Here is a 12,262-nt window from a genome sequence, read left to right as displayed (position 1 = left end):
TATTGGCTCTATTAAAACATCTAGAACTGACCTTTGTTACCCATGCCCGAGGGGTATATGATTCAGCAGAGAGATTTTTGATTGGGAAGGAGGAAACCCAAATCCCAGTTCTGTGTGCTCAGCAACTAGTTCTGGAAAATGTGCCAAATCCCTTGAACCTTTGGGTCCCTTGTTTCTTCTCCTCTTGAGGACGTTATGTTTGCTACATCCCTCTCATAAGATTTTTATATAAATGAGGTAATAGCTGGGAAAGCATCTTGCAAACTTGAGTGATACACAGATAAAATTAAATTTTTGATAATGTTGGGCTATTTTTTTCATAATGCTCATGTCATCTTTTGATTGAATTGAAAATCCTTCGGCCCATTCTTTCTGTCTCTTGTCAGTTTTTGGCCTTGGATCTGCAAGGACAATTTTGAGAGAAGGGTTAAGATGCACTGTGGTTCAGCCCCTTTCTTCCTATTGGAAACTTGGGACACAGGAAATGACTTATTTTCCAAATGTTTCTTTTCCAGTCATCAAATAGCTGATCAACGTGTGCTTTTTTTTTTATCAAGTGTCTCCTCCATATCGAGCTCTGTTCAAGACCCTGTGGGACCTGGGAATTAAAAGACCAGTTCAAATGTCGGGTTCATGATGGAAGGTGGGAGGAAACAGTGTGGGAAGCACACATTCCACATATGTGTGAGTCACACTGTAATGCTAGTCAAGGTGAGGGGATGGCAGTCCTGCTGGGACAGCCTCATGGAAGAGGTGCTGAAATATGAACTGGACCTGAAACATTAGGATTTGAATTGAGGTGCAGGGTCTGATTTGGGGTAAAGGAGGTGGGCACAGGCAGGGAGAATAGTACAGGTAGGTGAAAAGACACAGGGATTATCTGTGCATATCTAGGGAGGTCTAGAAAATTTCACTGAGCAGTGGAAGGGGAGGGAGGAGGAAGGTAGAGGCTTTATATGTGTATGTAGGGTTGGGCCATGTACTAAAGGACCTAGAAAACCAGGTCTGAGAGTTGTGGGGCAAAGTCATCTAGAACAATGGAAGGTTCTAGAGTGAGGAGGTGACAGTGAGAATAGGGATGGAGGCAGAGAAAGCCCAGAGCAGAAGGTTGGCATCTGAAGACCATGTGCAGGCATCTGGGGGGCAGAGTTGTCATGAGAATGGAGAGGGATTTACTGGACAGATGTCTCAGGACAAAATCCATAGTGTTCAGTGACAGAATGAGGAAATTCAGAGATGAGGAAGAAGATTTAAAGGTAACTCCATTACAGTGTTTTTATTTAGAGGTTACATGAGTTTCCTTGCCCAGTTCCAAGATTCTCAGCTCTTCCATAAAATGTGTGTAGTAGACAGTAGCAACTCATTTTCAGTGCTTAAATTATTCCAAGTTCATTTGTTAATATTTCATTTTTAGCCAACTAATTGGTCTTGAATGTCTGAATTATAGATGCAGCAAGATGGGAGATTAGTTTTGTCATCATCATGTTTGAGGCTTTCCAAAGCTTTCAGGGCCGATTTAGTGGTTTTTCCTTGACAACAATTCTTTCCTTTTTTTAAAAAATTATCTTCCTTGACAGGATTTCATCAGTTTAATTCACCCAGATTTGTTGGGTCCCTGCTGTGAAGGGTACTGGGTTAGGTGCTTAGGGGGATAAAAAACAATCAGGACAAGGACTCTGCCTTCGAAGATCTGCAGTCTGTGGGAAGAGAGCTTCCTGGATAACTCTGCTGCACACAGTAGGTACTGCTGTCCCCGTGCTCTGGCAGTCTGTGTGGAGAAAATGCTGGTTACCCTCTACACTAAGTTTGCCAAAGTCCAGGTGAAGGGCACAGTTCTCCATAAGCCACCAAGTCTGCCCAACACTTCTGATGCCAGCCAGAAATGCGAGGGGTCTCCAGGGCCACCGTCACTTCCTCCCAGCTAGTTACAAATTTGAGGATCCGTGTGATCTCCCTCAGATTTGATAATTTGTTATAGAAGAACTCACAGATGCAGGAAAGCACTACACTTATGATTATAATTCTATTATACTATAAGGGTACAAATGAGAACCAGCCAAAGGGAGAGACGTACAAGTGAAGCCTAGGACTGGGAATTCTAAACATGAAGCTTTCCCCACTGTCCCCCACTGCCCAGGGAGTCCTGGACACTGTTACCTCCTCCCAGCTAAAATGTGTGACAACTCAAGACTATTTCCAACCAGGAAGCTCACTTGAGCCTTGAGTGTCCAGTATTTTTAATTGGGGCTTGATGATACACTGCACACATGAGGTAGTCTCCAGCCCCTCCTGGAGGTTCACCAGGAAACCTTTATTCTTTAGTTCTTCCAGAAGTGGAACTGATTGCCATGTTCAAAGCCCTTGTCATAAATCCCATTGTTAATCTGTCCAATGGCCAAAGCCCCCAGGCAAACAAAGATACTATCAGGAGGGACTTCCAAGGGCCTAGAAGTTACCTCCTGGTGGCAGAGGGCAAAGGCCAGACCTCTCTTTGGGTAAAGATAATTCTTCACTGAGGAGCTGCATCCTCATAGAGCATTTCAGAGGAGCAGCTTGTATCTGCACAGGCAGATGTCAGTCTGTCATTGGGGGTTAGATCTGGGCCACAAACTTCAATAAGCTGTTATGCGTCATGTTTCTGCAGCTCAACTGATGTGACATGAGGTGGGTGTTTTAAAGACTCTCCACTAATTCTGCTTCTCTGATATTAATTGCTGCTTCAGTAGGTTGTAGAAGTATATGTTGTAAAAAATAATAATAACCAAAGTTTTAATGACTTTGAGGTACATGATTTGTCCTTATTCTGTACATTCCATTACTCCCCCCCAGCCCTCCCATCTCCCAACACATGGGCTGGTCCTCCATAGACACAGCCATTGTTCTCCTTGGTGAAAGCCAGTGCTGGCAAAGTGACCCCAGGGTCCTGTGTTCATTTTTTGTTTTATCTGTTTCTCGGTTTGCCTTTGTGTTGTTAAGTACCCCTGTTTTCCCCCTGCCCTAGCAAGCCCCTGTGGGTGGAGTGAAACNTTTTTTTTATCAAGTGTCTCCTCCATATCGAGCTCTGTTCAAGACCCTGTGGGACCTGGGAATTAAAAGACCAGTTCAAATGTCGGGTTCATGATGGAAGGTGGGAGGAAACAGTGTGGGAAGCACACATTCCACATATGTGTGAGTCACACTGTAATGCTAGTCAAGGTGAGGGGATGGCAGTCCTGCTGGGACAGCCTCATGGAAGAGGTGCTGAAATATGAACTGGACCTGAAACATTAGGATTTGAATTGAGGTGCGGGGTCTGATTTGGGGTAAAGGAGGTGGGCACAGGCAGGGAGAATAGTACAGGTAGGTGAAAAGACACAGGGATTATCTGTGCATATCTAGGGAGGTCTAGAAAATTTCACTGAGCAGTGGAAGGGGAGGGAGGAGGAAGGTAGAGGCTTTATATGTGTATGTAGGGTTGGGCCATGTACTAAAGGACCTAGAAAACCAGGTCTGAGAGTTGTGGGGCAAAGTCATCTAGAACAATGGAAGGTTCTAGAGTGAGGAGGTGACAGTGAGAATAGGGATGGAGGCAGAGAAAGCCCAGAGCAGAAGGTTGGCATCTGAAGACCATGTGCAGGCATCTGGGGGGCAGAGTTGTCATGAGAATGGAGAGGGATTTACTGGACAGATGTCTCAGGACAAAATCCATAGTGTTCAGTGACAGAATGAGGAAATTCAGAGATGAGGAAGAAGATTTAAAGGTAACTCCATTACAGTGTTTTTATTTAGAGGTTACATGAGTTTCCTTGCCCAGTTCCAAGATTCTCAGCTCTTCCATAAAATGTGTGTAGTAGACAGTAGCAACTCATTTTCAGTGCTTAAATTATTCCAAGTTCATTTGTTAATATTTCATTTTTAGCCAACTAATTGGTCTTGAATGTCTGAATTATAGATGCAGCAAGATGGGAGATTAGTTTTGTCATCATCATGTTTGAGGCTTTCCAAAGCTTTCAGGGCCGATTTAGTGGTTTTTCCTTGACAACAATTCTTTCCTTTTTTTAAAAAATTATCTTCCTTGACAGGATTTCATCAGTTTAATTCACCCAGATTTGTTGGGTCCCTGCTGTGAAGGGTACTGGGTTAGGTGCTTAGGGGGATAAAAAACAATCAGGACAAGGACTCTGCCTTCGAAGATCTGCAGTCTGTGGGAAGAGAGCTTCCTGGATAACTCTGCTGCACACAGTAGGTACTGCTGTCCCCGTGCTCTGGCAGTCTGTGTGGAGAAAATGCTGGTTACCCTCTACACTAAGTTTGCCAAAGTCCAGGTGAAGGGCACAGTTCTCCATAAGCCACCAAGTCTGCCCAACACTTCTGATGCCAGCCAGAAATGCGAGGGGTCTCCAGGGCCACCGTCACTTCCTCCCAGCTAGTTACAAATTTGAGGATCCGTGTGATCTCCCTCAGATTTGATAATTTGTTATAGAAGAACTCACAGATGCAGGAAAGCACTACACTTATGATTATAATTCTATTATACTATAAGGGTACAAATGAGAACCAGCCAAAGGGAGAGACGTACAAGTGAAGCCTAGGACTGGGAATTCTAAACATGAAGCTTTCCCCACTGTCCCCCACTGCCCAGGGAGTCCTGGACACTGTTACCTCCTCCCAGCTAAAATGTGTGACAACTCAAGACTATTTCCAACCAGGAAGCTCACTTGAGCCTTGAGTGTCCAGTATTTTTAATTGGGGCTTGATGATACACTGCACACATGAGGTAGTCTCCAGCCCCTCCTGGAGGTTCACCAGGAAACCTTTATTCTTTAGTTCTTCCAGAAGTGGAACTGATTGCCATGTTCAAAGCCCTTGTCATAAATCCCATTGTTAATCTGTCCAATGGCCAAAGCCCCCAGGCAAACAAAGATACTATCAGGAGGGACTTCCAAGGGCCTAGAAGTTACCTCCTGGTGGCAGAGGGCAAAGGCCAGACCTCTCTTTGGGTAAAGATAATTCTTCACTGAGGAGCTGCATCCTCATAGAGCATTTCAGAGGAGCAGCTTGTATCTGCACAGGCAGATGTCAGTCTGTCATTGGGGGTTAGATCTGGGCCACAAACTTCAATAAGCTGTTATGCGTCATGTTTCTGCAGCTCAACTGATGTGACATGAGGTGGGTGTTTTAAAGACTCTCCACTAATTCTGCTTCTCTGATATTAATTGCTGCTTCAGTAGGTTGTAGAAGTATATGTTGTAAAAAATAATAATAACCAAAGTTTTAATGACTTTGAGGTACATGATTTGTCCTTATTCTGTACATTCCATTACTCCCCCCCAGCCCTCCCATCTCCCAACACATGGGCTGGTCCTCCATAGACACAGCCATTGTTCTCCTTGGGGAAAGCCAGTGCTGGCAAAGTGACCCCAGGGTCCTGTGTTCATTTTTTGTTTTATCTGTTTCTCGGTTTGCCTTCAGCCCTCCCATCTCCCAACACATGGGCTGGTCCTCCATAGACACAGCCATTGTTCTCCTTGGTGAAAGCCAGTGCTGGCAAAGTGACCCCAGGGTCCTGTGTTCATTTTTTGTTTTATCTGTTTCTCGGTTTGCCTTTGTGTTGTTAAGTACCCCTGTTTTCCCCCTGCCCTAGCAAGCCCCTGTGGGTGGAGTGAAACCGTAATTGTGCTGGCTGCCCTGGTCAAGATGGCTCTGGCTTGGATCTCTTGGCCAAGGCTGACCGACCTACCCTTTGCATAGCAGCTCAGCAGAAGCTCTGTTCCTGCAAGGGTCCCCCTTTCTCAGGAAGTCTCCTACCTCATTCTAGTGCTTGACCTCTGATTTCCTGGGGCCCTTGTGCTAAGCAGGCTACTTTGTCTGGAGCCCCTGTTGTCCTGCTGCTCTTTCCCCACAGACTCTATCCCTAAACTGTACTGCCATCTCTGCCCCCAGAGCCAAGTGTAGCTTTAGAGAGAGCAGGAAGGAACCTGAAAGACATCCTGATCCTACAGATGAACATTGACCCAAGATGGTGCCAGAACCTTGGACTGTTTCATCTACCCTGATGTTCAGATTCAGAGGATTGCTGAAATGCCATCCATCAACCAGACAGATGATTGTGGCACTGGGATGTCAGCCAGGCTGGTGTCAGCTCCCAGCGTGGCCTCTGCAGGAGCACCACTCAGGTCACACCCCCTAAGACCATACCACTCCACCTCACACAGCTGTACACGATGCTCTGCCCCCTGACCCCACTCACCGTTCTTAATTCCCACCTTTATTCTGCAGATGACATTGCTTAAAAATGAACACTAATGAAGAAGAAATACAAGCTGTAAAATGATTTGGAACTTGCTCTAAAGCAGCTCTGATCATGCCATTTAAAATCACTAGGTCGCTAGGAAACTCGAAAAATATTGTTATTGTCTTTAGTCCTATAATTTGTGGCTTTAGATTGCAATTATTTTTCTCTTTCTCAGCAGGACAGTTTGACTGTAATAATTATGACTCCTTGAAATAATCTGAATAGTTGTGTAACTCATTAGGAGCGTCGCTAGGAAACTCGAAAAATATTGTTATTGTCTTTAGTCCTATAATTTGTGGCTTTAGATTGTAATTATTTTTCTCTTTCTCAGCAGGACAGTTTGACTGTAATAATTATGACTCCTTGAAATAATCTGAATAGTTGTGTAACTCATTAGGAGCGCGACAAACTCAGCAGCCTTTGAGAACCCTTTGCAAAGAAATCCTTAAGTAGTTTCTGAGAACTGGATTTAAATGGAAATGGTGGTTAACAGGGGCAGGATAGGTGAACATGGGGACCACAACTTAAAATCCTTCCAGCTTTACACAAGGAGCGTGTGCAAAGCTTCTCATAGTTTTGAATCAGAATATTACAAAATTGGTTATCCATTAGTATAAAGATGCAGTGATATTAGTACCAAAGATATTGTTTGCAGCTGTTAATTTCTGGAATTGCTTCAGACTTTTCATTCTTAATAAAATGTGAAACCCAAACATATTCACACACTTGGAAACTGAGTGTGTACCCCTCACTGTCACTTGTGTGACTCCATTGTGTCCTTTTGTTTCCTTCATAGAGTTTTTGGTGATGAAGAGGAAGAGAGGCAGGCCTAAGGGGTCCACAAAGAAACCCAGTGCTGAAGAGGAGCTCACAGAAAACATCACAAGTCCAAGCGAGGACAGTCCGCCGGCTCCAGAGGAAGGGAGCAGCCTGGCCCCAGGCAGATTGGAGTGTAGCAAGTGCTGTCGGAAGTTCTCCAACACGCGCCAGCTGCGGAAGCACATCTGCATTATCGTGCTGAATTTGGGTGAGGAGGAAGGGGAAGCAGGTAAATGCTGCCTAAGGGCTGAACATGTCAGTGTGAGGAGATGTCACCACTAATACCAGTTTTTACTGGCTCAGTGATTACTTGGAAATCGCACATATTTATACAGGTCTCACCCATCTGGAAAAGTGCTTATTTTTGTAATTATTATTACTGTAAATAATCTGTGAAATGAATGTGTCACCCGGTAGTTGGTACCCATAGTGTGCAGGTTGGGAAGGGGGGTACTTTAGTAGATGCTCGGGGTTGCAGAGATCATAACTGACAGTCCCTACCCTTGGTGAGTGTATGTTCTGGGAGAGAAGATAAGGTTTTAAAGTGCAAAATGTTAAAGGATAATAAATTGTCAGAGGGAGAAAGCTTTCTGATGGGAAGTCAGGAGTGAGCCTGTGTCACAGTTTTGGTAGCATTTGGATTAGCAGGGGGAGGGAGTCTTATGGATGGATGGGGCCGTGTGAGCAGAAGTGCAGAGATCAGGATGGTCAGGGCCCCTGTGAGAGACCTCGACTGGCTGGCGGTGGCTAAGGACTTGATGGCGGTGGGCATTCTTGAAGAAAATAAAGAACAGTGGGCGCTTCTTCTGGGTAGTTCTTGGCTAGGCTTCAGCTCTGAGGCAACTTCTGGAAGGGACTGAAAGGGGGGTGATGTGATCAGGGAATGATGTCGCTGAGGTATAGCCCATCTGAAGATGATGTCAGTAGGAGGAATGAAGTAGCAAAGGCTGCACTGGAGAGGTGAGGGCCTCTGCTGTGAGTTCTGTTGTTGTTTTTTGGTACTTGCACCATTTCTGAGGTCTTCAAACTGTACTCCTTGCTCAAGAAGTTCTTACTGTTTTGTACTATGCTAAGTGTGTTACATAGGGGGCAGTTCTGGTTAAGAACATAGGCTCTGGACTATGGCTATCTGGGTTTGAATCTCAGCTCCAGCACTTACTAACTTCATCCTGCCTTTGTTTCCTCATCTGTAAAATGGGAATAAAAGCAGTACTATTTCATATGGTTGCTTTGAGAATTAAATGAGACAGGATTTATAAGGTGCTTAGTACCTGCCATATCAAAAGTACCTAGTAAATCTTAGCCATTACTCTTAGCTGTTCATTGCCATATGAGCACAGCACTATTGTCGTCCTTCCTGTTTTACAGAAAAGGGCATTTAGACAGTGAAAGATTAACTCATTTGTCCAGGGTCCTTTAGTTAGGGGATCTGGATTTTGAACCCAGGCTGTCCTACTTTGAACCCCTATTCTTAAATTCTTTACTAAAAATCCCTCCCTATATTGAAGCAAGACACTTTGTATACAAAATCCTAGCACAGATTAGGTGAATTATTGAGTAATTCATCAACCAATATTTATTGAACATCTAGGTTGGTGGCCAAGGCTCGTTGACAACATCTGTGCAAGTTGTAGAAAATATAAGATGTTGTTCCTTCCTTGAAGGAACTCTGAAGGTGATTGTGTGGGACCTTACCAGGCTGCACGGGCTGATGGAGGTAACGACCGAGTATTCAAACCAGCAGCGCCATGGCAGCTCTCCCATGATGGCACTTGAGTAATTGTCCTGTGGGAGATGTGGGCAGGGAGTGCTGTGATTTCAGAGGAATTAGCACCTAGTTCGGGAACCTAAAGTCCTTGTGATTTTAGAAATATGATGGTTGAGGGAGGAAGGATTAGGACTTACCTCCCCTGACCCTGAAGCTCTGATTTCCAGTGGGTTTATCACTGGATTTGGGTTATGGAGGCTCTGCCCTTCCCTCTTTTGCTTGCTTCCTCTCTCTCTTTTTTTCTCTCTTTCTGTCATATGCACAGCCCACACTGTCTTTTTCTGGCAGAGCTAGTCAGTGGCTGTCACATTTTAATCAGAGGGGCCAGCTCTCGCCATCAAGGCAGCTGTGCTCTGTTTGTAGTGTCTGCCCGAGTCCTTCTGAGAATCCAGTTCTCTGTGATCATTCCATGCTGTTCCTTCTTGAGAATCTGTTTTGTTTTTGTGCCTTCACAGGGGTTTTTTTTTGTCGAGTTGCTTCTGAGATGCTCCTGGTCTTTCTACACAGTTATGGCTAGAAATCAGGGACTTAGCTCTTTTGCAACAACCAATATTCCCGCTTCCTCTTCCTCCAGACCTCAGGCCTAGTCTGACTCTGAGGCAACGCAAGAAATTCATTCAGGTCTGTGGCTGTTCCCAGTCTGCATTGCCTTTGGGGTTAAAACACCATCCTTCAGTGTCTCTCCTTTGAGTAAAGTGCAAAATCTTCACCTGTGTGTTGAAGGACCTCACCAAAATGATCTTTCCATGTAGCTCTGTGACATCATTTTTCAGTGCTATATAGTATTCCATTTTTTGTACCAACTATGGTACAATTAATGAAAATTTAGGTTATTAATGAAAATTTAGATTATTATCAATTTTTTGCTGTTATAAATATTGCTTTAATAAACACTCCTGTATGTGTATTTGCATATATGTGTATGTATGTGTTTGTGTGTGTGTGTGTGTATGTGTGGGTACATGTTTGTAGATTTATATTGTTTTTTGTGGGATAAATTCCTAGAAGTAGGACTGCTGAGTCATAAAAGGTATTACATATTGCCAAATTTTTCTCCAGAAAGCTTATACCAAGTTAGATTCCAAAAGTGTCTGAGAGTGCCTATTTGATATCATTTTTGGTATCATTTTTGTTTGTTTTCTTTTTTAATACCTGTAATTATACAGAGAATATTAAGAAGAAAGTAAAATGACTGTTACACTGTCTGAAGAAGAGAAAACCTTTTGCCCTTCTGTGTACACCACATGCATTTTTTGGAAGTGGGATCATACATAATATTCTGTGATCTTTTTTCACTCACTAATGTGGCAGATACATTTTTCATGACAATACATTTTATTTAACAAGCTATTTTCTAGTGCATTTTGTGTTTCAGATGCTGTTTTCAGTGTTTTAGCTCTTTTAATTCTCCTAACAACCTTAAGAGGTAAGTACTATTATTATTCCCAGTTTATAGAAGAGGAAACTGAGGCACAGAAAGGATCAGCAGTTTGCTTAGAACACACAGCTCATTAGTGGGGGAGTTGGTTATGAACCAGGAAGGCTGGCTCCCAGGTCTGTGTTTTTCACTGCTTTGCTGTGTGTCCTGACCCCAAACAATCAGTAAATGTAGGTTGTTGTCATTTTTAGTCATATGCATGGGCCATAAATTTTACTCTGTCTCCAGTTGTTAAGATTGTTTTAAATTTTGCTTCCTGATCGAAAAACACTACTCAGGTGAACAGTCTTGAGCATGTATTTTATGACTACTATTATTTTATTATTATTTTTTGTACTTATACCATTATTGACTTAGGTAAATGCCCAGTAATGAACTTGCTGGGTTAATAGGGCATATTTTACATTTTGACACATACATGTATTGTCAACCACCCTGCCAAAAATGTATATCAGTTATTTTTTCCATCATGGGCTGTGTCTTCATGTTGCTTATATCCTCTTTATCCTGGGCTGTGTTAGTCTTGATTATTGCCAATCTTTTATGTGAACTATTTTCTTTAATGTTTTAATTTACATCTCTTTGGTCACTAGTGTACGATCTCTGTGTATAGGTAGTAGCTATTTGTGTTTTGTGTCTGACTTGCCAATCTTTTATGTGAACTATTTTCTTTAATGTTTTAATTTACATTTCTTTGGTCACTAGTGTACGATCTCTGTGTATAGGTAGTAGCTATTTGTGTTTTGTGTCTGATTGTGGGTATTCCTCATTCATTACTTATTACACCTTCGAATTATCAGATATGCTGGAAATATTTTCCACAGTTTGTCATTTGTCTTTTAGTTTCCTTTATAGCATTGCTTTTTTCTTTTTTCATTCTGCTGGTATTTTAGATTTTTGTATTGTCACTACTTTCAAACTTTTCTTTTAAATTTCTTACCCTCTTTATCATGGCTTAGAAAACTCACCCCACACCCCCAGTTTATAAAAACATGCATTTGTATATTTCTCTGCTTTCATTTTCTCTGGTTTAATTTTTACCTATATCTTTGATCCATCTGGAAATTGTTCTTTCATATAAATTGTGAAGTGAGACAGTTATATATATTATTTGAACAATAAATATGGGCATAGGAATTAGCTTAATAAACGCAATTTAGTAAATAAAATATTTCAAATCAGAGGGTCCACAGAGAAAATAAGAATCTGGCTGTTCAAAGTCTAAAAAAACCTTTTTATTAAAAATCTTTGTGTTTTGAAGTAATTATGGGTTCACAGGAAGTTGTAAAGATAGTACAGAAAGGTCCCATGTGCCCTTAGGCCAGTTTCCCCCATTGGTTACGTCTTTCACAACTATCACACAATATCAACATCAGGACGTTGGCATGGGCAGAATGCGTGTGTGGTTCACTGCCATTTGATCCTGTGTGTCACTTGTGTGGCCAGCACCACCGTCAGGAGCAGAATCGCTTCCTCAGCCCAGAGCTACCCTTGTGCTGACCTTCTGTTCTCGTGCCCACTGCCACCTGGCAGCCGCTCATGTGTTCTCCAACTCTGGAATCTTGTCACACTGTATGTGAACTTTTGAGATTGGCTTAAAAACCCCCTTCCTAGACCCAATTTCTAATTTTGGAATTGAGGCATTTGGGATCCAGAACTGATGATTATCCAGAGTCTCACAACACATTTGGGGTAGGATTGCTAGGGGGGATCCCATGTCTCCCTGCCCCTACCCAGTTGCTGGCCAGTTCTACCACCTTGTGTTTTTAAATCAGTCTCATTTCTACATCATGCATGTAGATTTTATGCATCTTAGGGCACCTCTGTCAGATTTTTCTCTAACCTTATAAGAAGTGAACGCTCCACCCTATATATTTATTTCCTGATGTTTATTTTCTACTCTGTAATAATTATGCAGTCTTTTCAGCAGTGGCAGACAGGCACAGTCCTTTCTAATAAGATC

General features: G+C 42.8%; 1 protein-coding gene across 1 annotated transcript in view; it reads left to right on the top strand.

Moving 5' to 3' along the window:
• Nucleotides 1–12,262, top strand: part of ZFAT (zinc finger and AT hook domain containing) — a gene marked incomplete at its 3' end in the record, with an annotated part of 116,361 nt that overhangs the window by 54,808 nt on the left and 49,291 nt on the right. Inside the window, exon 3 of the mRNA XM_008581139.1 lies at nucleotides 7,071–7,322. Coding sequence (XP_008579361.1) covers nucleotides 7,071–7,322 — 252 coding nt within the window. The remainder of the gene's footprint in view (nucleotides 1–7,070; nucleotides 7,323–12,262) is intronic.

The sequence above is a fragment of the Galeopterus variegatus genome, unplaced genomic scaffold (genome assembly GCF_000696425.1).
Source record: "Galeopterus variegatus unplaced genomic scaffold, G_variegatus-3.0.2 Scaffold2275, whole genome shotgun sequence".
Classification (NCBI taxonomy): Eukaryota; Metazoa; Chordata; class Mammalia; order Dermoptera; family Cynocephalidae; genus Galeopterus; species Galeopterus variegatus.
The sequence above is the reverse complement of the archived record's forward strand: the minus strand, read 5'-3'. Positions and strand labels throughout refer to the sequence as shown.